Here is a 25,053-nt window from a genome sequence, read left to right as displayed (position 1 = left end):
CTCCATGCACCGGGAGCCCGACGTGGGATTCAATCCCGGGTCTCCAGGATCGCGCCCTGAGCCAAAGGCAGGCGCTAAACCTCTGCGCCACCCAGGGATCCCCTTCTCCTACAAATATAGAATTAACAGGAGCCAAACATTTATTTACCGCATTGATGGCACTAGTAAGATGATAAAGCTGGTTACAGGAGCACTTAAAAAGCCAGCCCCCCCCCCCAAAAAAAAAATGAAAAGAGAACGAGGTTGCAGGTTAAACAAAACTGGTGAGTATTATACAGAGCAATAAAACCGTAACTTTGGGGCAGCCCGGATGGCTCAGCGGTTTAGTGCCGCCTTCAGCCCAGGGCGTGATCCTAGAGACTCGGAATCGAGTCCCAAGCCGGGCTCCCTGCATGGAGCCTGCTTCTCCCTCCGCCTGTGTCTCTACTTCTGTGTCTCTCATGAATAAATAAAATCTTAAAACACACACACACACACACACACACACACAAACACGTAACTTCAGGGTTAGCTTTTTTATCACTCATAAACTTTGAGGTTTCTTTTTTTTTTTTAATTTTTATTTATTTATGATAGTCACACACACAGTGAGAGAGAGAGAGAGGCAGAGACACAGGCAGAGGGAGAAGCAGGCTCCATGCACCAGGAGCCCGACGTGGGACTCGATCCCGGGTCTCCAGGATCGCGCCCTGGGCCAAAGGCAGGCGCCAAACTGCTGCGCCACCCAGGGATCCCCCAAATTTTGAGGTTTAATCAGATTATAAACAGGGAAGTCCAGAGCACCTGGGTGGTTCAGTGATGCGGCTGCCTTCCGCTCAGGTCATGATCCCAGGGTCCTGGGACAGAGCCAGGTGTCAGGCTCCCAGCTCAGCAGGGAGTTTGCTTCTCCCTCTGCCTCAACACGACCCCCCTCGAGCGCTTTCTCAAAATATTTTTAAAAGTAGCGAAGTCAAATATAGGCACCTTCGCCTAGAGAACAATCCTTGGGGAGGCAGGTTAAACCAAGTCCCAGTATGAAGTGAAAGGTCATCCCTCGACTCCTTGCTTTATTTCCATGTTTGGGATTATTATTATTTCTTTTTTTTTTTTTTTTACAAGGCCTGTGCTAATCCTTCCAGTCAATATGGGCCTCTCCTCCTTTTATGCTCCCATTACTTTTTGGGCCTCCGTTAGAGCACTCGATCTTGGGTGTATTTTGCTCTCCCCAACAGGCAGTAGGTTCCTGAAAATCATAGTATCGTAAAGCTGGGGCCTGGCACCCCTTTGAAACGAAGATTTGCGCGTGGTGCCCACGGTCTGCGGTTCCCGGCACCGCCTTGCACAGCACGAATCCCCGGGTCCTTAACGCTGTGAAGCCGGTACTTCCCCCAAACGTCTTAGGACGCCCGGGCTCCCTTTGTTCCCCTTGCTGCGCCGTTCGGGGCCCCTCTCGGGGGGACGCAGGACTGCTTTCATTCCCCGGGTTCCTACCCCTCATCAGGGCCCAACCAGGTCCAAGGGACAAAGGGGCAGTTCCACGAGCAACGGCTGAGCTCGAGCGCGGAACCCGCTCCACGACGCGCGGGGAGGCCGCCCGCCCCCGCCGGCACGAGCGGTCTCGGAGCGAGGGCACGTGCCCGCCCCAGGGCCAGACGTCCCTCCTCCGCCGAACACCTCGAACTCGCAGCGCCCCTCGAGAGGCTCTCCGACCGTCCCGGGGCCGGCCTTGCCCGCGGCACCCCCGGCCCGGGCCTTCCGTGCCTCCGGGGACCAGCTCGCTCCGTCCAGGGGAAGCAGGGCCCTCCGCTTCGGCCTTCCTCCCGCCGCCAGCACAGCCGGGTCTCGGGGACGGCGCCCGGGCGCGCGGCCGAGCGGTTGGCCGCCAACGGCTTCCTACGGCGAGGGGGGAGCGCGGGAGCAGAGGCGGGAACGAGCCGGGCGGGACGGAGCCGGCGCGGGGCGGGGCCAGCGCCGGGAAGGCTCGCGAAGGAGCTGGGAGGCCCCGCCCTTTCCGTAGATATCTCTAGAAAACCGCGCAGGAGCCCGAAAACAAAGAGTGCGCACGCGCGGCGGCAGGGCCCGGGCATTTTGCTGCGTCACCAGCCGCCGCCCGGCCTCACCACCCCTCGCTCGCACGCACGCACGTTCATCCTCCGTCCTCGCGCCCCGATTCCTACACTTTCCTCTTCTCCGCGACCGGAGGAGCCGCTCTCTCCGCGCAGTGCATTCTGGGGACCCGGGTCGAGCCCGCCGTCGCCTGAGGGAAGCGAGGAGAGGCCGCGACCGGGAAGAAAGCGCCGAGTCGCCACCGGAGGAGAGTCGACTGCCCGGCAGCTGCCGCCGGAGAGGCCCGCCCACCCGCTCGCCCGGCCCCCCGCCCCGTTCACGATGTGAGTGCGCCGGCCGGCCGGGGGAAGGTCGCCCCGCGGGGAGGCCGAGGCCGCCCTCCCCTCCCCTCCCCCGCCCTGGGCCCCCTCGGCCTTCTCCCCGCCGCCGCGGCGGGCGTTCGCTCTTGCGGTGGGAGGTCTGGTATCCTTGTTCCGGTTACCGTTGGCGGGCGGAGGACATTTTACCTCCAGATGTCCTCTTTCCCCGCCTCGGACCGGCCCTCGGCTTCCCCGCGCCGGAAGCCCCACTTTTCCTCGCTTGCCGGCCCCGGTTGCTCTCACTCCTCAACTTAGCGGTAGGCCTCAGCCCCCGGGAGCTGTGGGCGGTGCGGAGCCTCCTGGAGACCGCTCGGCTGGGGCAGTCCGCTTCTGTGGCTCCGGCGCCGGGCCCGGGCCCCGGGCCAGGTGCACCTGCGGGGGGCGCTCCCCGAAGGCCGGCGGCGCTCCTCGCAGAGCAGCACGCGGCCTTCCGCCGCGAGCGACAGGTACTGCTTGGCCACTGCGGGGAGGTCACAACGTCATCACAACTTCCCCCGCTCTCTCGTGATTTCTTGGGAACGGGTCTTCCCAGGCCTCCCAACTCCAAGCTTTTGCCAAGAGCGAAGGTTGCCAAGACCCAGCCTTGCCCGTGGTCGCGAGGAGTTAGCCTTGAGCAGGTAGTTCGCACGTGTCGAATCGAAAGATCCTTGGGGACGTTTTCTGTGTTCAGCGTTAGACTGGAGGTGAGGTTTCACGATCCTGTTTTAATTAAAGGTGAAATAGGTACGTGATTGCCCTCTTGTTTTTAAGAGCTTAAATTTGTTTACGTTGGGTAGACAGTTTTTTTTTTTTTTTTTTTTTTTTTGGTTTTTTGTTTTTGGTTTTCTGGGCAATTTTAGTTTGTGGTAAAAAGCGAAGCTTAGTGATTTTTAGACGAACGAAAGTTTTTGGCACTCCCGTTTCCAGGCCTTACAGTCTTAGGAAAAGCTTTCTCTTTGCAGATGGGAGAACCTTCGGTTTTATAGGTTTTTTTGGTACTACATGCTCCCTAAAAGTTTATACATGTATGGAGTAGTTGAAGGGTAACAACTTTAATTCCTGTGAAAAGTAACACTCTCAAAGGTTTACTTAATAAAATGATACTAATGGTGAGTATGTTGTGCTGGACCTCTAAATGGATTAGTAAAGGATACACTGCAGCTGGTTGATGGAGAGCAAGCCTCAAGAACACAGTAATACCATGTAAGAGGGAACTACCAGAATATTAGGATTCCCCCTTCCCCCGTGCTGTCTAACAAAATATTTCGATCTATGTGAGGTAGCTTTTGTTTTTCCCTTTGCAATATCTGTTCCAAATAACGTTAGCAGGATTGTCTCCCCCCCCCCCAGGATTGTCAGTCTTAAAATGCCTTTTATACTTTGAAATTCCATGAGTCGAGAATAAATTCTTTGAGAAGCTACCAACTGTTAATAGACTAATGTAGCCAAATAAAGTATTTTTTCACTAAGAAATACCGAGCTTTAAATGACTTGAAATATACTTTTGGTAGGGCACATTAAATAAAGATAAGAGTTGTTAGGTAAATAGATTAAAAACTCAGATGAAGCGGCAGTCCCGGTGGCTCAGCGGTTTAGCGCCGCCTTCAGCCCGGGGTGTGATCCTGGAGACTCGGGATCGAGTCCCATGTCCCGCTCCCTGCATGGAGCCTGCTTCTCCCTCTGCCTGTGTCTCTGTGCCTCTCTCTCTGTCTCTGTCTCATGAATAAATAAATAACATCTTAAAAAAAAACTCAGGTGAAAAGTGTTAATAATAAACCAAAAAAAGCAGTCTAAGTTACAAGAATGCTACTTTCAACGTGTGTTTTGAAGAGACTAGATAAATCTCTTTAAAATAAATGCCATCTTGCAAGTTATTTAGGGGATCTTCTTGAACTAATGACTTGAATAAGTTTACAAGATGAATATTATGAATCCGTTATTTCAGTTGGAAAAAAACTTTAGTAGGTCTTTTAGTCCCCAGAAGGATCTGGCCGATAAGGGTTCATTTTGTTGATGCTTGCTACGAACATTCTAGTTCTTATTTTTATTTATTTTTAATTTATGTTTGTTTAAGTAATCTTTATCCTCAGCATGGGGCACTAACTCAGGAGCCCGAAATCAGAGTTGCATGCTCTTCTGATTGAGCCTGCTGTAAAACTTATTTTAAGGTGGAGAGAGACATTCATGCTTGGATATTTTAAGGGTTTTTAAGGTCTGTTTTTTTCTCATTTGAGTACTGTTTAGTGGTGGTTTTTCTAGAACATTTCTTAGAATCAAGTTTTTAAAGTTTTTTTTAATTTATTTTTTTTTTAAAGATTTTATTTATTCATGAGAGACACACAGAAAGAGAAGGGCAGAGACACAGGCAGAGGGAGAAGCAGGCTCTGTGCAGGGAGCCCAAAGTGGGACTCGATCCTGGGTCTCCAGGATCACACCCTGGGCCGAAGGCGGCGCTAAACCACTGAGCCACCAGGGCTGCCCCAAGTTTTTAAAGTTTTGTTTAATAGTTTACATAAAAAATCTCTCACTCTTTTAACCTCTTTGGAGGAGACTGGTTTAGGACTTGTCACCTTCAAAGGTGTAGGGGGGTGTGCTAGTTTCCTTGCTTTTTTAAATTTAGTCATTGTAGTTGATTCTCATTCCAATTTAGACTCATGAAAAATAGATACAAAGTAAAAACGTTTTTTGTTTTGTTTAAGATTTTTATTCATGAGAGACACAGGCAGAGACAGAGGCAGAGAGAGAAGCAGGCTCCATGCAGGGAGCCTGATGGGGGACTCTATCCTGGGACTCCAGAATCATGCCCTGAGCTGAAGGCAGGCACTTAACCACTGAGCCACCAAGGGATCCCAAAGTTTTGTTTTTTAAAGGAAAAGTTGTTAAGTTTTTGTTGGGTTTTTTTGTTGTTCTTAGTAATCTCTACACCATCATGACCTGGAGGTCAGGAGTCCCATACTCTGACTGAGCCAGCCAGACGCCCCTGTTTTGTTTAGTTTGGGGCTATTTGAAGTCATTATTTGGGTTGTCTTGTACTTGAATTAAGTTGTCCAGAAACGTGCTGTGATTATCTCAAACATTGATTAAAATCTTTAATACTTTACCAACAGCTTTGTAGAATTGAGCCCCCCAAAATAAAATCATCACTCTTTAGCCTCCAAAATATAATAATGAGCATAAGGTATATGGTTAATTTCTGGAAGTTAAGAGTAACTGAGGATGGCTTTTTTTCAGTGTTGATTTCCGAACCATTGTAACCTGGCAACTGGATTTTCTTCTTTTTTTTCTATGCTTAGTTAGACTTTAACTAGAAAGCAGTTGAAACTGGAAGTGACAAATCAGTTCAGTGCAGGCAAGTATATACTGTTACTTAAGATACACATGTTTAATTGTATTTTCTGTTTCACAGTCTTCTTGAAGCTGTATCATTTTGGAGTCCTGAGTGATAGGGATGTCATTTTTCAAGGAAAAATACTCTTGTAATACGGACTGTTTAGAACCAGTTTAGCTTTTAAAGTTTGTTTTTGTTTTTTTTTTAAGATTTATTTATTCATGAGAGAGGCGGAGACCTAGGCAGAGGGAGAAGCACGCTCTTCGCAGGAGCCCTGTGGGGGACTCAATCCTGGATCCCAGGATTATGACCTGAGCCCGAAGGCAGCCGCCCAATCGTTGAGCCACCCAGGCATCCCATAAATTCTTAAGATATTTTTTCTGAGTTCCTAAATGGGAAATTGTTGATCCTAGTGTATTCTGTTACAGAAATACAATATGGGGATCCCTGGGTGGCGCAGCGGTTTAGCGCCTGCTTTTGGCCCAGGGCGCGATCCTGGAGACCCGGGATCGAATCCCACGTCGGGCTCCCGGTGCATGGAGCCTGCTTCTCCCTCTGCCTATGTATCTGCCTCTCTCTCTCTCTCTCTCTCTCTCTCTCTCTCTCTCTCTCTCTCTCTCTGTGACTATCATAAAAAAACAATATGTGTTGTAGTAAACTTTATTTTCTGCTGTGTAGATTGACAATGATTTTAAATTGAGGTTGACTTCTCTGTTTCCCTAGGACACCTTTGAACTTATGGTTTTTCAGGAAGATGCCAATTACTTTACACATTACCTTGAGCAGTAGTATGTTCTTCCCCATATTGTATTCCAAAGCCATAATGTGCTGTAGTGCATTTTCTGTACAGTAGCTGATCTTCACATGTTGTCATACTTTTTTATTAAAAAAGTATTTGTCAGGGTCCTTTCCAGCTCAGCATTTTAATTATCTTTGTGTACGGAAGGCTCTAAGTCACAGACAGGTGTTCTTAAAATTTTTAGTATATATTTAAGTTCCATAAATACTAGTTCACACAGTGCTAATTAGTATAAGGAGTTGTCCTAGATAGAATTGGAACTCAGGATTTCTGACAGAAAGGTTATTTTTTCCACTTTACAGAAAGGAAGAATAATTTCCCAGTGATTCTTTTATTTCCAAAGAAATAACTATGTCTCTGTAGTTCTGTCTTATTATGTAAACTGTTTCTGTTAAAACCTGTGCCACTTCTTGACATACGATAATGGAGTCCAGAGGCTCTGAAATTTGTCTCTACTGGAGGTGATGAGAACGTTGACCTTGTTTGAAGTCTTATTTGTTTTTTTTTTTTTTTTTTTTTGAGTCTTATTTGTCTGAAGAAAAATTACTGTATCTGCTTTGGAGATATTTAAAAGAATGCACAAAAGTGGGAGTGTAGGAAGGTTGGAGTTGCTTGGAAGAAAGGCGCTAAGTCTTGGGAGAAATACCATCTTTAAGAACAGCTTTCACTTTTACGTTTAGAGTAGGAATTACCAAATAAAGGAATTAATAACACAGAGGTTCACAAATGTTCTTGGTTTACCCTTTTTTGTCTTAGTAGGTTTTTTTGTTGTTTCTGGGTTTGTTTATTTTTTTATTTTTTTATTTTTTTTTTTTATGGTGTTGCTGGCCAAAAGAAGTAACCTAGCAGTTCTGTTTGTTAGGTAGTTAGGTCAAAGCAACTTAAGTAATTTATCCGAACAACCTAGTAGTCTTTGAAAAGCAAATACACAAAAATTGAAAGAAAAAGGTTTTTTTTGTTGTTGTTTTGTTTTTAATAACCACAGTTACGGAATATGAATGCCCTTTGGGCACTGTGTAACTTCTTATAACTTGAATTCAGATTAGATATGTCTATCTCAATTTCTGTTCCCTACTGTTTTTTTTTTTTTTTTATGGGTCCCTTTCTCCCCTCCCCCCCTTTTTTCCCTCTAAATCACAGCAACCACCAAAATTCTAACTTTGGAGAAATGAAGGTTAATGGAGAGGGATGTGGTGCAGTCTGCTTTAAAACTGAACCACCTGGTGTCTGAACTGAGGTTGAGTATCACTAAATTTTTCTCAAATTTAAAATATCTTTCTTGTGGTGCCCTGATGCACCTTGGCAAATAATTTGGAAGCAGCTGGGTCAGCATGTGTATTCAGATCACCTATCTAGAAAGTTTTACATGGTAGTACAACTGACATACAGATACTCTGAAAGTATGAGAAGCATATCTTGGGTTTTGTTTGAAGAAAGAATATGTGCATAAGAGAGTGTTGGATTGGAGATCCCTGGGTGGCTCAGCAGTTTAGCACCTGCCTTCTGCCCAGGGCGAGATTCTGGAGTCTGGGGATCGAGTCCCCACGGCCTCCTTGCATGGAGCCTGTTTCTCCCTCTGCCTGTGTCTCTGCCTCTCTCTCCCTCTCTCTCTGTATCTCATGAATAAATAAAATCTTTAAAAAAAGAAAGAGTGTTGGATTTTTAGACATTTGTGGACAGGGCTTTTCACTGCTCAATCTATGTGCAGTCAAAAGCCCAGTCCAAAAAGGAACTACTGGGATCCCTGGGTGGCGCAGCGGTTTAGTGCCTGCCTTTGGCCCAGGGCGCGATCCTGGAGATCCGGGATCGAATCCCACGTCGGGCTCCCGGTGCATGGAGCCTGCTTCTCCCTCTGCCTGTGTCTCTGCCTCTCTCTCTCTGTGTGTGTGTGACTATCATAAATAAATAAAAATTAAAAAAAAATTAAAAAAAAGGAACTACTTTTTTCCTTTCTAATAGCAGAATTTCATGTTTCATATCATTCCTCATTTAGTACAAACTAAAAAAGATTTACCTGTGTCTTGATTCCCTTTTGTAAATAATAGACTATTTGACAAACTTAGTTTTAAAAAAATCAGTAATTCTGAATTTTATAACCTCTTTATTGCTGATTTTTTCCTTGGGTTTAATGATTTTTCTTTTATAATCTTTTATGATGTTTAAAGATACTCTGAGATGTAAAAGAGATCATCGAATCTAGTGTTTAAGAAGCTTCCTATTAAATAGAAATGTTTACTTCTAAACCTAGAAAATACTAGGTTGTTAAGCTTTAGTAAAAAGCTAGTCTTCTGATTTCTATTGTTTTATCTTAGAATTCAAAGTGATCCTGTAATTCAGAAAAATAATGGTGCTCCATTAAGAGTTAACTTGAAAGGAAACTCATTGGGACACCTGGGTGGCTCAGTGGTTGAGTATCCACCTTCACCTCTGGTTATGATCCTGGGATGGAGTCCCACATTGGGACTTTTCTTTCTTTCTTTCTTTCTTTCTTTCTTTCTTTCTTTCTTTCTTTCTTTCTTTCTTTCTTTCTCTCTCTCTCTCTCTCTCTCTCTCTTCTTTCTTTCTTTCTTTCTTTCTCTCTCTCTCTTCTTTCTTTCTTTCTTTCTTTCTTTCTTTCTTTCTTTCTCTCTTTCTCTCTTTCTCTCTTTCTCTCTTTCTCTCTTTCTCTCTTTTTATTTATTCATAGAGGCACAGAGAGAGAGAGGCAGAGACACAGGCAGAGGGAGAAGCAGGCTCCATGCAGGGAACCCGACCCAACGTGGGACTCAATCCCAGGTCTCCAGGATCATGCCCCGGGCTGCAGGGGACGCTAAACAGCTGCGCCACTGGGGCTGCCCTTTTTCCTCTAGTTTCAGTGGAAGAATATACAGTGTATAACATATAATATACAAAGTATGTGTTTATTGTTTACATTTGGATAAGAGTCTGGTCAACAGTAGGCTATTAGTAAAGTTTTAGGGGAGTCCTAAATTATGCTTGGATTTTCAACTTTGTTAAGGGGTTGGTGCCCTTAACTCTCATATTCAAAGCTCAGCTATACGAATAACCAGAGAAAGTTATTGTTTTGTTTTGTTTGAGAGTGTTGTGATGTGTTACCTATGTACACATTAAGATAAACTGTAGTTAGTAATGGACCTGATCCCTTTACCCCCCTCCCCCAATATTTCTTAGGAGAATATTTTTGGACTACATTTAACTTGAATGTAAGTTTTGTTTTGTTGACTGCTCTATCTCCAGAACAATTCCTAACCCCATGTTTAATAAATATTTGTTTATTGAATAACATTCAAGCTCTAAAATGTATTTTATCTGCTAGGATTGGCTACATGAAGTGCTTGATAGTGAGGGTTGGGCCTAAGGGTTTTTTTGTTGTTGTTGTTGTTGTTGTTTTTTACTATTACTCTGTTATTCTGCTATATCACATTTCAACCAAATTCAACTATATCTTCTGTAGAATGTAGGTGGTCAGTGTTGAAAGATAAAGTTGATGAGAACCATCTATAAATTAAATACCTGATTTTATATTTTGTTAATTGAGGCTATGCTTTATTTTGGGAAATCTGGGGGGGGGGGAAGTATCGCCAAATCCATATATACCCTCAAAGTTCGTTTGACTTATTTGTGACCCCTTATGTATTTACTTCTTTTTTTAAGATTTATTTATTCATGGCGGCGGGGGGGTGGAGTATGCAGAGACAGAAGCAGGCTCCATTCAGGGAGCCTGACGTGGGACTCCATCCCGGGTCTCCAGGATCTTGCCCTGAGCTGAAGGCAGCGCTAAACCGCTGATCCACCCAGGGATCCCCTGTATTTACTTTTAAAGATTTTATTTAGGGGTGCCTGGGTGGCACACTGGTTGAGTCTCTGCCTTTTGCTCAGGGTGTGATCCCAGAGTCCCGGGATGGAGTTCCACATCAGGTTCCCTGTGGAGAGCCTGCTTTTCCCTATGCTTGTGTCTCTGCCTGTGTGTGTGTGTGTGTGTGTGTGTGTGTGTGTGTGTGTGTGTCTGTCATGAATAAATAAATCTTTTTTAAAAAGAGAGATTTTATTTATTTGAGAGCGAAAGATAGAGCAGGAAGAAGGGGCTGAGGATGCCCCCAAAGAGCCTGTATCTTGTGACCAAATGATAATATCCAAATTATTTCCCAATGATTTAAAGTAAGGAGTCCAGTACTAATGATCTATCACCTTTGCATATGATAGAAACTTTTTGGCGGGGGGAGAGAGAGAACATGAACAGGGGGAGAGGGAGAAGCAGACTCCCCACTGAGCAGGGAGCCCGGTGCTGGGCTTGATTCCAGGTCCCTGGGATCATGACCCAAGCCAAAGGCAGATAGTTAACCAACTGAGCCAGTCAGGCGCTCTAGAAACTTTTTATGTAAGGATCTTATTTATTTAGTTGAGAGAATGTGGGCCCTGCCATTGCACTTGGTGGAAGAGGGGCAAAGGGAGAAGCAGACTCCCTGCTGAGCAGGGGACACACACACACACACACACACACACACACACACACACCCAGTGCAGAGCTCAGGGGACCCTGAAATCATGACCTGAGCCAAAGACATTCAACCAACTGAGCCACTTAGGTGCCCCTGTTTCACTAAATTCTGATGTACAGGCTTAATACTTTTCATATTTGCTATGTGTGATGGTCTGCAGTACCTGCTTATAAAAATTCTGGACATTGTAAATTCTGAGAGAGAAGAAATAAAGATGTTGGAGTTTTGACTACAGTGTTAATGGTAGAGAAACAGGTCATAAGATATAGAATTCTATGTGGAGGGGATCCCTGGGTGCAGCGGTTTCGCGCCTGCCTTCGGCCCAGGACGCGATCGTGGAGACCCAGGATTGAGTCCCACATCGGGCTCCCGGTGCATGGAGCCTGCTTCTCCCTCCTCCTGTGTCTCCGCGCCCCTCCCTCCCTCCCTCCCTCCCTCTCTCTCTCTCTCCCCCCCCCCCCCCATCTATCATAAATAAATCTTAAAAAAAAAAAAAAGAATTCTATGTGGAAATTTTCTTCTCTCAAGATTTCCAAAGTTTGGGCAGCCTGGGTGGCTCAGCGGTTTAGCGCCACATTCGGCCCAGGGTGTGACCCTGGGGTCCTGGGATCGAGTCCCACATAGGGCTCTCTGCATGGAGCCTGCTTCTCCCTCTGCCTGTGTCTCTGCCTCTCTGTGTGTGTCTCATGAATAAAATAAAATCTTAAAAAAAAAAAATTTCCAAAGCTCTAAAGGGATGATGGCTGCCATTAGTGTGTGTGCGCTTGTTTATTTTTAACTACCCAGTTAAAGAATAAACCAAATTCGTTTCCATTGTCTCCAGGGGCATCTGTTGATCTAGCCTTAACTTGGTTTTCAACTTTCAGCATTGTGAACTTACCCCAAGTTATGTATGTCTGTTCTTCCAGTTCACAAAAGGCTTGAGGTTTTTTAATGGTCTGTTATAATTCAGTATGACTTGCACATAGAATTACAATATTTGAGAAGTTTTCTTTAGCAAATTTTTTCCATTTAGCTTTGCTGGTGGTCTAGTCTGTTTGGACTGCTGTAACAAAATATCACAGACTGGTTAGTTTATAAACAGCAAAAATTTATTGTCTTACTATTTTGGAAGCTGGAGGTCCCAAGATCAAGACAGCAGCAGGGTCATCTAGTATTAGAGCCCACTTCCTGGCTTTTTATTCAGGAAGGCTCTACCCTCATGACCTAAGCACCTCCCAAAGGTCTTACCTTCTATTATTATCACACTGGGCATTGGGATTTCAACATACATGTTTTAGGGGATGAATTCAGACCGTTGCACTGATGCATATTTTTTGGGGGGTTAATCTACTTTTTAAGGTGAGAGGTACTTGTAGTTATCTACGAATTTGAATTAAAACTTACCAGATTCTAACATATTAAAAATGGTATTTGGGAACAAATAATGGTACCCCCTCTGTCCTTTTAAGACAAACTAAGAAGTTTTAGTCAAAACTATAGCGAATTTTAGGTTCTGCAAAATTTAGTTGCTTGAATAGATCTGGGCCTAATGTTGAACTTGGAAGTTCTGTCGGGAGAGCACAGAATATCCCACTGTGGGGGTTTTCAATTTTGTTTTAAGTATTGGATTATTTATATAGCATATGCGGAGGTAAAATTTTTTCATTTACATCTGTAGGTATATACTATTAGAGTGAACTGACTGACTTGCACAGTGGTTATGAATTTTGCCAATGTTAGTATAAGGCTGGAAACAAATTAAATATAATTTAGGAGCTGGAGTTAAAGCTAAACCAGCTTCTCTTTTGGTTAATAAAAAAAGAAACATGATCCTCAGAAGACAAGCATGATTTCACAAACAATTGATTACTCTTCCAGATGAGTGGATATATGAGTTTATTACCAGTTTAGGGTTAAGTTATAGGGTCCCCTCTTGTATTTTTGATAGTTTAGATCAGGACTTCCTAATAAACATTAAGCTTTGCAAGCCACAAATATCTGTCTCAAATGCTCATTTTTACAATGCCTTACAAATATAAAAAACATTTTTGGCTTCTGCACCAAACCCTGGTTTAGATCATTTAATTTTGTTATTTGGAAAATGATTGTAATAGCTTGCTAGAGCTGCCTTAACAAAGTACCAGAGATGGGGTGACTTAACAATAGAAATTTATTTCCTCACAATTCTGGAGGGTGTTAGTCTGAGATCAAGGTGTCAGCACTATTGGTTTCTTCTGAGGCCTTTTTCCTTGGCTTGTAGATGGCCCTCTTCTCCCGTGTCTTCATGGGGTCTTTTCTCTGTGTCCTTGTCTTTTTTTTTTTTTTTTTTTATTCATGAGACACACAGAAAGACACAGGCAGAGGGAGAAGCAGGCTCCATGCAGGGAGCCCGATGTGGGACTCGATCCTGGGACTCCAGAATCACGCCCTGAGCCGAAGGCAGACACTCAACGGCTAAGCCACCCGGGGATCCCCGTGTCCTTGTCTTTTGTAAGGTTATCAGTTATGTTGGATTATGGCCCACCATAAGACTTCATTTTCAAAGATTCTCTTTCCGGGATGCTTGGGTGGCTCAGTCACAAGCATCTGCCTTTGGCTTGGGTCATGATCCCAGAACCCTGGGATCAAGTCTTGTGTCAGGCACCCTGCTCAACAGGAAGCCTGCTTCTCCCTCTGCATCTCCCCCTGCTTGGTTCTCTTGAGAGAGAGAGAGAGGGTTCTCTCTCTCTCTCAAATAGTCTTTAAAAATAAATATCTTCTGTCCAGATACATTCACATTGTGAAGTCTGGGGGGTTTAGAATTTCAACATATGAATTTGTAGAAGATACAGTTCAGCCCATAATAATGATCTAATTCTAGATAACTTCATTTGAATTTGAGAAAAGGAAAAAGATTCTCTGGTTCCAAAGTTCTCAGTATGAACAAACTGAAGAGCAAATATGATAGTTGGGTTTTTATGTAGCTGTAGTAATAACCATGTCACCATTAGTGTGCTCTTTCACTATTACAGTAGGCTTTTTTTTTTTTTTAAGATTTTATTTATTTATTCATGAGAGACACAGAGAGGCGGAGAAGCAGGCTCTATTCAGGGAGCCCGACGTGGGATCCCGGGTCTCCAGGACCAGGCCCTGGACCAAAGGCGGCACTAAACCGCTGAGCCACCCGGGCTGCCCCACAGTAGTAGGCTTTTAATATGCAACTTTTACAAGGTAAACATAATCTTCAGATTATGTTAAATTTGGCTACAAAAACATTTACCAGAGTTACCATTTGTAAAATATATTTGGGATAGAATCCTTTCATTAATCAAGTAAAACACAATTTCAAAATTAGACTGGGTTACACCAAAGGAAGGAAGTATTCTCTGCCAGAATCCATTAGTAACTTTTTTTTTAAAAGTATAATGAAAAAAAGGGATCCCTGGGTGGTGCAGCGGTTTGGCGCCTGCCTTTGGCCCAGGGCGCGATCCTGGAGACCCGGGATCGAATCCCACATCGGGCTCCCGGTGCATGGAGCCTGCTTCTCCCTCTGCCTGTGTCTCTGCCTCTCTCTCTCTCTGACTATCATAAAAAAAAAAAAAAATTAAAGTATAATGAAAAAAAGAAGGTATAATCAACATAATTCCCCACCTACCTGTCATCCAGATTCAGTGCTTCGCAGGCCTTTGCCACATTGCTTTATCTGCCCCCTTTTTCTTTCCTGAAGTCTTTTATTTTTACTTTATAAGATTTCACCTTTTTGAGAAAGGGGGAGTTGAGCACATGACTTGGGGTGGAGAGGGGAGAAGACAACTCCCTGATGAATGTGGAGCCTGACCCAGGACTTGATCCCAGGACCTGGATATCATGACCTGAGCTGAAGTCAAATGCTCAACCAACTGAGCCACCCAGGTGCCTCTGCTAAAGCCATTTATTTATTTATAAGGGTTTTTATTTATTTGAGAGAGAAAATGGGCGAGGGTGTAGAGGGAGAAGAAGCAGACTCCCTAGTGAGCAGCAAGCCTGAGGTGGGGCTCGATCCCAGGACCTAGGGATATCATAACCTGAGCTGAAGGCAGACTCTTAAGACTGAGCTATCCAGGTGCCCCCCTGAAGTCTTTTAAAGCAAACTCCAAAAATAAACTCCATATACCTAAGTTTTCATTTTCAGTGGATTTTTCCCCCATAAAAGTAGTGCCTTTCATGCCTACCAAAATTTAACAGTGTTTTTCATATTATCTAATATCCTGTCCATATTCAAATCTTCAAAGTTTCAGTAATCTTTTTAAGATTTTTTTCACTCGTGAGAGACACACAGAGAAAGGGGCAAAGACACAGGCAGAGGGAGAAGCAGGCTCCATGCAGGGAGCCTGACTGTGGGACTCATCCTGGGTCTCCAGGATCAGGCCCTGGGCTGAAGGCAGGCACTAAACCGCTGAGCCACCTGGGCTGCCCCTGACCTCATAGTTTTTAATAGCTGCATTTGCACAAGATGTCCCAACCTCATCTGTATTTCCCACCTCAGGCCTTGAGGTCAGCCATTTCTTTATAGGAAACCTGGTTCCTTTAGTTCAAATAGTATTTTAGGGACGCCTGGGTGGCTCAGAGGTTGTGGCTCAGAGGCTGGCGTCTGCCTCCAGCTCAGGGTGTGATCCTAGGTCCTGGGATCGAGTCCCACATCAGGCTCCCTGCATGGAGCCTGCTTCTCCCTCTGCCTGTGTCTCTGTCTCTCTGTGTATGTCTCTCATGAATAAATGAAATCTTTAAAAATTTTTTTCTATTCTTTAAAAAAAAAGGGAATAGTATTTTAGCACATGGTATTCATTGTTTTTTGTTGTTTTTTTGTTTTTTGGTATTCATTGTTCAGGTTATCACGAGCACTTTTTATTTTTTAAAGATTTTATTTATTTATTCATGAGAGACACAGAGAGGGGTAGAGACACAGGCAGAAGCAGAAGCAGGCTTCATGCAGGGAGCCTGATGTGGGACTTGATCCCGGGTCTCCAGGATCACACCCTAAGCTGAAGGTGGTGTTAAACCGCTGAGCCACCCAGGCTGCCCTCTCGAGCACTTCTTTTTTTTTTTTTTTTTTTTTTTTAATTTTTACTTATGATAGTCACAGAGAGAGAGGCAGAGACATAGGCAGAGGAAGAAGCAGGCTCCATGCACCGGGAGCCCGATGTGGGATTCGATCCCGGGTCTCCAGGATCGCGCCCTGGGCCAAAGGCAGGCGCCAAACCGCTGCGTCACCCAGGGATCCCCTCGAGCACTTCTTAAACATAGGATTATATGGTCACTTCAATTTGAAAATCAAGAACCAGGGCACCTAGGTGGCTCAGTGGTTGAGCATCTGTCATCGGATCAGGTTGCAATCTGGGGGTCCTGGAATCAAGTTCTGCATCGGGCTCCCTGCGGGGAGCCTGCTTCTCCTTTTGCCTATGTCTCTGCCTTCTTTTTTTGTCAAGAATAAATAAAATCTTAATAGAAAAATAAAATAAAATCTTTAAAAAATACATTTAAAAAATCTATGAACCTAAAACTAGTAAGTTTTCATTGTTAGCAAATATTTTCTGTTAAAGACCAACAGGTTCCACATATTGAGAGTGCCATTTTGGTAATCACATATTGAGAGTGCCATTTTGGTAAGAATTGAGCTAAAAATAATGTGACCTATTCATAAAACTCCTAACTTGTTTGTTAGCCGTATTAATATACTGACATTAAAAGTGATTCCTTAGTCCAAAAGAAGTTTGCTTAGACTTCAGATCCATGTAAAAATCTATTTGTTTTTTAAATTTATTGATAGATGCCTAAAGAAATAGCTTTACTCTTGCTGCTTGGCTAGTATTTAGACTTTGAAAACTGCCATCCATAGTTTTTAACCTCCTTTGGATCTGATATCAATATCCCAGAGTGGAATATGACTATTCAAGTTTAACAGTTGTGTAAAAACACTGATGAGCACTTGGTTGCAACTTATTTATTTATAGGGACTTTAAACTGCTACTCCTTAGGGTTGGGAATTTCAGAGCTTTGAAACAAACTAATTCCTTTCGTTTGAGTTTATCTTATGTGTAGTGCTAGAACATACGATAATTAAGTTTTTTAACTTCGAGGATTACCGAAGAGTTCAAAAAATAATAAAAATTCCTGTATAGCCAGCCTATAACTTTAACTTTTACATTATCATCAGAACATTGAAAATCATGTGGTTCTGCTTCCTTTCCCTCATTGTCTTTCTGGTTCATTCTATGGAGCAAATGCTGTTCGGGTGTGTATGTGTGTGAATTTTACTAGGAATTTTTATGCATATGAGGATATTTGTCTAAAGATTACAAAGAACAGTTTTGGGACACTTGGGTGGCTCAGTCAGTTAAGCATCTGCCATTTGCTCAGGTCATGATCCTGGGGTCCTGGGATTGACCCCCACATTGGGCTTCCTGCTCAGTGGGGGAGTCTGCTTCTCCCTCCCTCTCCCTCTGTGCCTCTCCCTCCTGCTCTCTCTTGCTCACTTGCTTTCTTGTTTATTTGGAAAATAAATAAAGACCTTTTTAAGAGAAACACTGTAAAGGAACGATTTTTTTTTTTTAAGTTAAGAATTGGGGGTGAGGTACTTATGGGTGGTTTAGCAGTTGAGTGTCTGCCTTTGGCTCAGGGTGTAATCCCAGAGTGTTGGGATCAAGTCCATGTCAGGCTCCCTGTGAAGAGCCTGCTTCTCCCTCTCCCTATGTCTCTGCCTTCTCTCTGTCTCTCATGAATAAATAAAATCCTTTTTTTAGAAAAAGATTTTTTTAAAGATAATAGTCCAGGTTCTTTCCAGTATAGTATCTATTGGATACATGTGTAGAAGAATAGAAGACTGTAAAAAAGCTTAATTCTTTAATGTCATTAAAGTTAGGAAAATTTGTCCCCAGAAAATGGTTGCCTGATATAGTCAGAAATAAGCTACAGATGAGAACTTTTTTGAAAACACTGTCAAAAAAAATAAAAAATAAAAAATAAAACACTGTCAATTCTACCATCATCTCCCCTACCCTCTCCCTAGTTCTGGCATTATAAGTAGAAATGTTTCTGAATTTCAGTTGACAGTGGATTAGTTCTGATGTGTTTTTGTTTTGTTTTTTGTTTTTTTTTGTTTTTTTTTAAATTCTATGAAATTGACATTTAGGAGCAAGACTAAAGGTATATGGCACATAAATTTTGACAGGGCAACCTAATGGTTAACCCTATTGTATGTTGTTTCATTTTTTAATTCTTTCCTATTGTGAAATCAGTATCATTGTGTTTTAACTTGGAATGCAGCTGTTAAAGAGTAAAGATGTAGTTTCCATTTGAAATTATAGTTAACTGCCTCAAGGGACACCTGGGTGGCTCAGTTAAGTGTCAGGGTCTTTGAAACCAGATTCAGTCTTGATCCTCAGGGTTGGCAGTTCAAGCCCCTACTTAAAATAAAATAATCTGCCTCAAAATAATCAGTGTTCTAGTGGAGTAGAGAAACGTTACTTATATGCCAAACTCTGGAGGTTATGTAAATACTCAGTTAATGAATTCCAGCTTAACTTTGTCTAATTTTATCTCTTTGTAGGCAGCCTGCTTCTGCAAAGTGGTACGATCGAAGGGACTACGTCTTCATTGAATTTTGTGTTGAAGACAGTAAAGATGTTAATGTAAATTTTGAAAAATCCAAACTTACATTCAGGTAAATTACCATTTTACATCATTGGGTAATAAGTTTGTGTCAGACAACTGAATAACTTTGGCTAGCTTGTTTTGTGTTTTTACTGAAATTAATACTAATCTTTATCTCTTTGAAGAGGCTCATTTTTTTTTTTTTTTTTACACAGTTGTCTTGGAGGAAGTGATAATTTTAAACATTTAAATGAAATTGATCTTTTTCACTGTATTGATCCAAATGTAAGTAGTCTTGATGCTTTAATTCCAATTTATATGTGAGGAAATGGGCATACATCAAGTACTCTTTTTAGCAGTAAGCAGTAATTGTTTTTCTTAATAGTTCAGAGGTTATGGGACCCCTGAGTGGCTCAGGTTGAATGTTGAGTGGCTGCCTCCAGCCCAGGGTATGATCCTGGAGTCCTGGGATCGAGGCCCACATCGGGCTCCCTGCGTGGAACCTGCTTCTCCCTCTGTGTCTCTGCCTCTCTCTTTCTGTGTCTCTCATGAATAAATAAATAAAATATAAAAAATAAAAAAGTTCAGAGGTTAACTAGGCATATTTATATTTTTGCAATATTTCCCTCTGCAACTGCCTCTCTGCATACTCTTTTTTTTGTTCTTGCTATCACTGTTTCGACTTAGGGCAATATTCTTGAGGTTTGTCTTAATCTAACTTTATAGAATCTTTAAATTATTCTATGATTGTATTATATTTGGTTAATTTCTTTAAGGTTTTTGTTTTATTCACTTTGTACAGGGAGGGAAAAGTTATTTTTTGCAATTTGCATAGCTACTGAATTTTTAGTAATCTAGGGGATGTTTCTTTAAAGTTTAGAGAAAACGTAGGGAAAGAAATTAGAAAGGAAAGTTGAGGAATGACCAGCTATTTTCTATTCTACAGTGATACTGGAGAGATAAATGATGTGATGATGCTTTTGTTTTTGTTTTCGTTTTTAGGATTCCAAGCATAAAAGAACGGACAGATCAATTTTATGTTGTTTACGAAAAGGTGAATCTGGCCAGTCATGGCCAAGGTTAACAAAAGAAAGGGCAAAGGTATGTTTCTTTTTTGGGAGGGAAAATTGAACATTTTTAAGTAATAAAAGACACATTTGGCATGAGGAATAAAATGTTTGTTTCAGAATTAAGTGGTATTAAAGTCTTGTGTTCTATATGTTTTTCCTTTCTTTGAGTTTTATTAGTTTTAACTTAAAACCAAATGTGGTCAGAATAAGGTCAGTCCCTAGTTGATGCAGAATCTTTTGCTGAATTCAAGAGGCAGATTTTTCTTAGGCTTTCTGCATTCATTCATTCATTCATTCATTCTTAGGCTTTATTAGTTACTTATGTATCACATGGGAACATATTTTGTGCTACAAAAAAAGTCCGTTGTATCTGAGAAGAGTTCCTACCAATGAATTTTGTTACTATATTTATTTTTTAAGTAGGCTCCATACCCAGTGTGAAGCCCAGTGTGGGGCTTCAACTCACAACCCTGAGATAAAGACCTGAGCCAAAATCAAGAATCAGAGGCTGGGATCCCTGGGTGGCGCAGCGGTCTGGTGCCTGCCTTTGGCCCAGGGCGCGATCCTGGAGACCCAGGATCGAGTCCCACGTTGGGCTCCGGGTGCATGGAGCCTGCTTCTCCCTCTGCCTGTGTCTCTGCCTCTCTGTGTGTGACTATCATAAATAAATAAAAATTAAAAAAAAAAAAAAAAGAATCAGAGGCTTAACTGGGCCATTCAGGTGTCCCTCCCCCCCTTTTTAAATTATGATTAAGAACTGTGAGAGAAGCTTTGTGAAACTATCTTGACTATTAATTGCATTTTACTTCATTCTGATTTTTTTGTAATCTATTTTTTTGTTAATTTTTTGTCTTTTTTGTTAATTCCATGCCTCATTAGTATGAACCTACAGTCCCAAAAATATTGTTTAAGGTACATACATACATACCTGTACGTATAAGTTAACCTAATTATAAGATGTTTGTATCGATCTATAGCTTAATTGGCTTAGTGTGGACTTCAATAATTGGAAAGACTGGGAAGATGATTCAGATGAAGACATGTCTAATTTTGATCGTTTCTCTGAGGTAAGTTCCTATAAGCGCATTTTACCACCTCTCAGTACATTTCTATGTGAATTTAATTTGGTTTTAAAGCACCTTAGTGGTATTTAAGACCTATTTTTTTACTTTAAAGGTCATTCTGCAGCAAAACAAAGTAAGATCTTAACAATGATCATTTTATCCTAAAGTTTAACATTCTTTCATAATTCTTTTAAAAATTAGTGGTAAGTTCTAAAATTGTATACAGACAAAAATAAACCATATTGTCAATGCAAATATATAAAAAATAGTTTTGGGGGGTGGGGTGTTGGTTTGTTTGTTTTTACAGCCAGTTGTTATTCTAGTATTGAAACTGATTTTTTTGAGCATGAATTACTTTGCATTTTAGAGCCATGTAATATGAATATAAACTTTAAACAAAAATGGTAGTGAGATGTGCATGATGAGTGGTGTGTAAGGATGTTTTAGTTCGCAAAATTAAGGAAAGGATTAAAGTAAGCCTCTTTTTCCAAGATGTCATCCAAATACATATTGCATGGCCAAAGGGGGAAAAAATCATTGATCTCCCTTTAGGTAGACTAAGCCTTATGAAATAAATGTACTGCAGTAAACCTGATTAGAAAAACAGAATATTAGGTTGTAAGTTGAAGATGAGATCCATTTCATGGCTATTTGAAATTTTAATTGACTAGGTTTTGTTTATATCCCTTCTTTGAAAATTAAGGGCTAAAAGGAATGAATTCCCAGTGTCATGTATGCAACTGCTTATTCAACATCTCACATGGTTCTGGCACCTTGATTTCAATTTAAAGAGGAAAGGGAAGATTGGAAGATTCTCTTTATGCTATTTCTATTCCTTACCTGTAGTAATTGGTGCCACCATTTTACCCAGCTCTGCATGTCACAGCTTAACACTGTTTTCTCTTACTGTCTCCATCTAGTATAACATTAACAGCTATCTTTTGTTCTGTTTTTTGTTTTACATCCTCTTGAATGTATTCAGTTTGTTCTATCTCTATTGCCATTGTATCCTCAACAGCTAGCATTGTGTTTGGCACATTTTGAGCATTTTTGCTGCTCAAAGAAACTTAACCGAAGTGTTCAACAGTACTGTAGGGAAACTCTTTATTAGTTATTCATATTATTCAACACCAGGTTGCCCAGAACTTTTATACTGAGCAATTTGAGGATTAGGTAGCTTTTAAAGGGCCCTTCTAACTCTAAAGTGCAGGTAAGCATAGATATTTGAATTTTTAATTTTTTGTTTATAAAGTTATGTATGATTATGCGAATATTTTAAAATTTAAAAAATACACAGAAAAGTTGTCCTTGAAGAGAGCAGTCCCTCCCCATCTGATTTTAGTTTGATTTTTTTTGTATCTTTTTAAACAATATACTGCTTGATTTGTGATCAGAAATTAAAGATAGTAAAAACAAAAGAAAGAAAAGAAATTAAAGATAGTTAGTATTTCATGTAAGTATGCTGTGTTGTTAGTCCCAACATCTTGTGAGTATACAAGAGTACATACACAAGGGTATTATTCTCCATAGTATATGTACCTTTTATTTCAAGAATTATGTTTATTTTCTGTTTTTAACATGTTACTGCTGTTCAGTCTTTGATTTAGGATTCAGGCCTTTTATACAATGTAATCATCCTGAGGGTCTTTATAATACACATGCCACTTAGCTTAAGATATACAAAGCTTTACAACTACAAATGAATCCCATTCTTTTCCTTAGGCAGCAGAGGTAAGCACTCTTCAGGATTTCGGTGTTTAATTTCTGCATTATAGATAAATATCTGCTAGATAAATTTTAAATTTTAATAACTTCACTTTTCTTCAATGAGAACTTAGTCTTCCCTACAAGTTGTCAGGATTTTATGTAATTACCTATAAAAATCTACCTTTTCCAGCAAGGAAGGTACTTAACATTTGTTTTGCTTTTTTTTTTATTGGTGGAAATCTATGACAGACTTAAGGTGTATTCTGCAGCTTGCAACCTCTAATAACTAGGGCTTAATTTAACATCATTTTTAAAACTAATTTTTACACTTCAAATAGATGATGAACAACATGGGTGGTGATGAGGATGTAGATTTACCAGAAGTAGATGGAGCAGATGATGTAAGTCTATGAATTCTTTTCTCTGTTTACTTAAATAGTAAGAAACAATGTATTTATAGGTTGTTTTATATAGATTCAGGATTGCTTTTTTGCCACTTCTTGTTGGGTTTTTTTCCTAAGAAATACAGGGAAAAGCAATTTTGAAATGTGCTCATTTTTCAAGGGATAGGTATCTACTAGGGAATAGATGTCCCATGGACCATTCTTCAAAGGACCAGATTTCAAGAGAATCACTGCATGGAGACATCATATGCCGTATTCAATTAAGAATTAGCCTAGGGATTATCTTGACTAAGTTAAACAGGTTTTGTAGCAGGATTGATCAGAAACCATAAAGTAGATGGACCTTTCTGAATCTTTAAGGATAAACTGGATCACTTTTCTCAACATTCCCCCTGTTGGCATCCTGCTAACATCTTCAAGAAAGTTGTTCGGTACAGTTTGAAAAATATGTAGACAACTCAATAGCTAGGATTGGAATTCATTTTGTCTTGTATCAGTCCAGTAGTTTTCACAGTGAGCTGTTTTCCTCTTTCATTGAATGCCAAGGGAAAAGAGAAACCATTTTATACCAAGATAAGTCAGGAATTTAAGGGATGAGCACCAATTCCCATCAAAAGGCACACACCTTACAGGAAGGTAGATCCTCAGCGATTATGTCTCTTCATCTTAAGTAAACCTGTTAAGTCCAGTGATTATATTCATAAGCTTAATATAACCACATATCTTTATTACTTTAGTGAAAGTACGGTGCTTCAGCTTTTTAAGGCAAACTGTTCAGTTAGTAGAGGAATGTTTGATCAACTTGGTAACTTTTGAAATTCTTCTTTCTGCAGGATTCACAAGACAGTGATGATGAAAGTAAGTGTCTTTGTAATAAGTCTATTTACATAGTGATATTTCACATCAAAGACCACAAGCTCTCAAAATAGAGATGTTAACTTCTTTACAATTCTTGCAAGAAAAATTAATTCTTCATGGCCTCTAATAAGAAAAAGTAGAAATTTGAATGATTTGAAATTTACATTTAAAAAGACAATTCCCAAAAAAGACCATTCCCTAGGAAACTAATTCTATTGTTGACTGCCCTTTTTTTTTTTTTTAATAAAACTTTGAAGTTGATAGATTGTTCCCTTATACTTCATGCTGATCTTTTTTAAATCTTTCAGAAATGCCAGATCTGGAGTAAGAAATGTTGTCATCACCGGATTTTGAGAAAGAAAAGTAACTTCTTTGCAAGATTTCATAATTGAGAGAATTCCTGAATTGATAGCTCTAAAGGCAGATGCTGTATTTGCCTCCTTTAACCCATTTTTCAACCTGTTTGTTTTTTTAAAGGCTTCACTAAGGGTTGATATGTACCATTGTATGGGGCAATTTTAAGTCAGCTAAGGCAATAACCTTATGCATGAACTTTTCCCAGACTTCCATGATGCTGTTGAGGTCCTAGGCAATTGATACAGCAGTTGTGGTAAATAAAAACATTTCACCTCAGTCTCCTTTTACTTCATAACATAGATACTGACATGATAGGAAGATCTTGGCTTAGAAGAAAGATAACTAAATTTTAGATTTTAGCACATGGACTCAGAGTGGCTGATGAAACAAATTGGTTGATACCTTAAACTGGTAACTTGTTCCTCTGGTATATCCTCCAGAATTATTCCACTAAAGTTTTATTTTTCAAAAGATTTACTTCACATTATTGTAAGTGATCACTTGTCAGTGTTCCAGATGTATCTTAGCTAAAACTAGTGAATGCCCTAACTTAGATGGTTTTTGAAGCCTGTACATTTGGTATTGTTTGACCCTTAAACTTTTACATCTCTTAGCATGGAGGACGAAGAAAGGCTGTACATTGTTGCTTGAGAGTCTGTACATTTAGACCAAATTGTATTTGCACTGTCAGTATGGCAAATGAGTGGAAAAAATGTTAATACACTATTGGATTTTTTATTTTTTTGATTCAGCTTGTCCCAGGCTGAAAACCTCAATTTATGTTCATGACAGTGGGGATTTTTTTTTTTTAATGTCTACATTCTTTCTAATAAACTGTTGGAAGACTTTTTGACTGTCCTTTTAAGTGTCTGGTTTACTGTAATTCATGTATTACCATTTACTGGAATGGAGTTTTTTATTTTTACTTGAGGAAGAATTTGGGAATATTCCTCTGGGAAAAAAAGGCTTGCTGTAATGTCAGGAAACCTTTTA

The 25,053-nt window shown here is 41.0% G+C and overlaps 1 protein-coding gene across 1 annotated transcript; it reads left to right on the top strand.

Moving 5' to 3' along the window:
* Positions 1-155: 155 nt before the first annotated feature.
* On the top strand, positions 156-24,918 carry PTGES3 (prostaglandin E synthase 3). The gene is made up of 9 exons (XM_055328371.1): positions 156-164; positions 1,381-2,369; positions 18,557-18,670; positions 18,816-18,885; positions 19,603-19,701; positions 20,648-20,737; positions 22,780-22,842; positions 23,679-23,703; positions 24,012-24,918. Exons 1-9 carry the CDS (start codon positions 156-158, stop codon positions 24,029-24,031), a joined length of 1,479 nt encoding a protein of 492 aa, XP_055184346.1. The 3' UTR covers positions 24,032-24,918.
* The last annotated feature ends 135 nt before the right edge of the window (positions 24,919-25,053 follow it).

Source organism: Nyctereutes procyonoides, unplaced genomic scaffold (assembly GCF_905146905.1).
Source record: "Nyctereutes procyonoides isolate TBG_1078 unplaced genomic scaffold, NYPRO_anot_genome, whole genome shotgun sequence".
NCBI classification, from domain to species: domain Eukaryota; kingdom Metazoa; phylum Chordata; class Mammalia; order Carnivora; family Canidae; genus Nyctereutes; species Nyctereutes procyonoides.
Note: the sequence above shows the minus strand (reverse complement) of the source record. Positions and strands in the feature narration are given on the sequence as shown.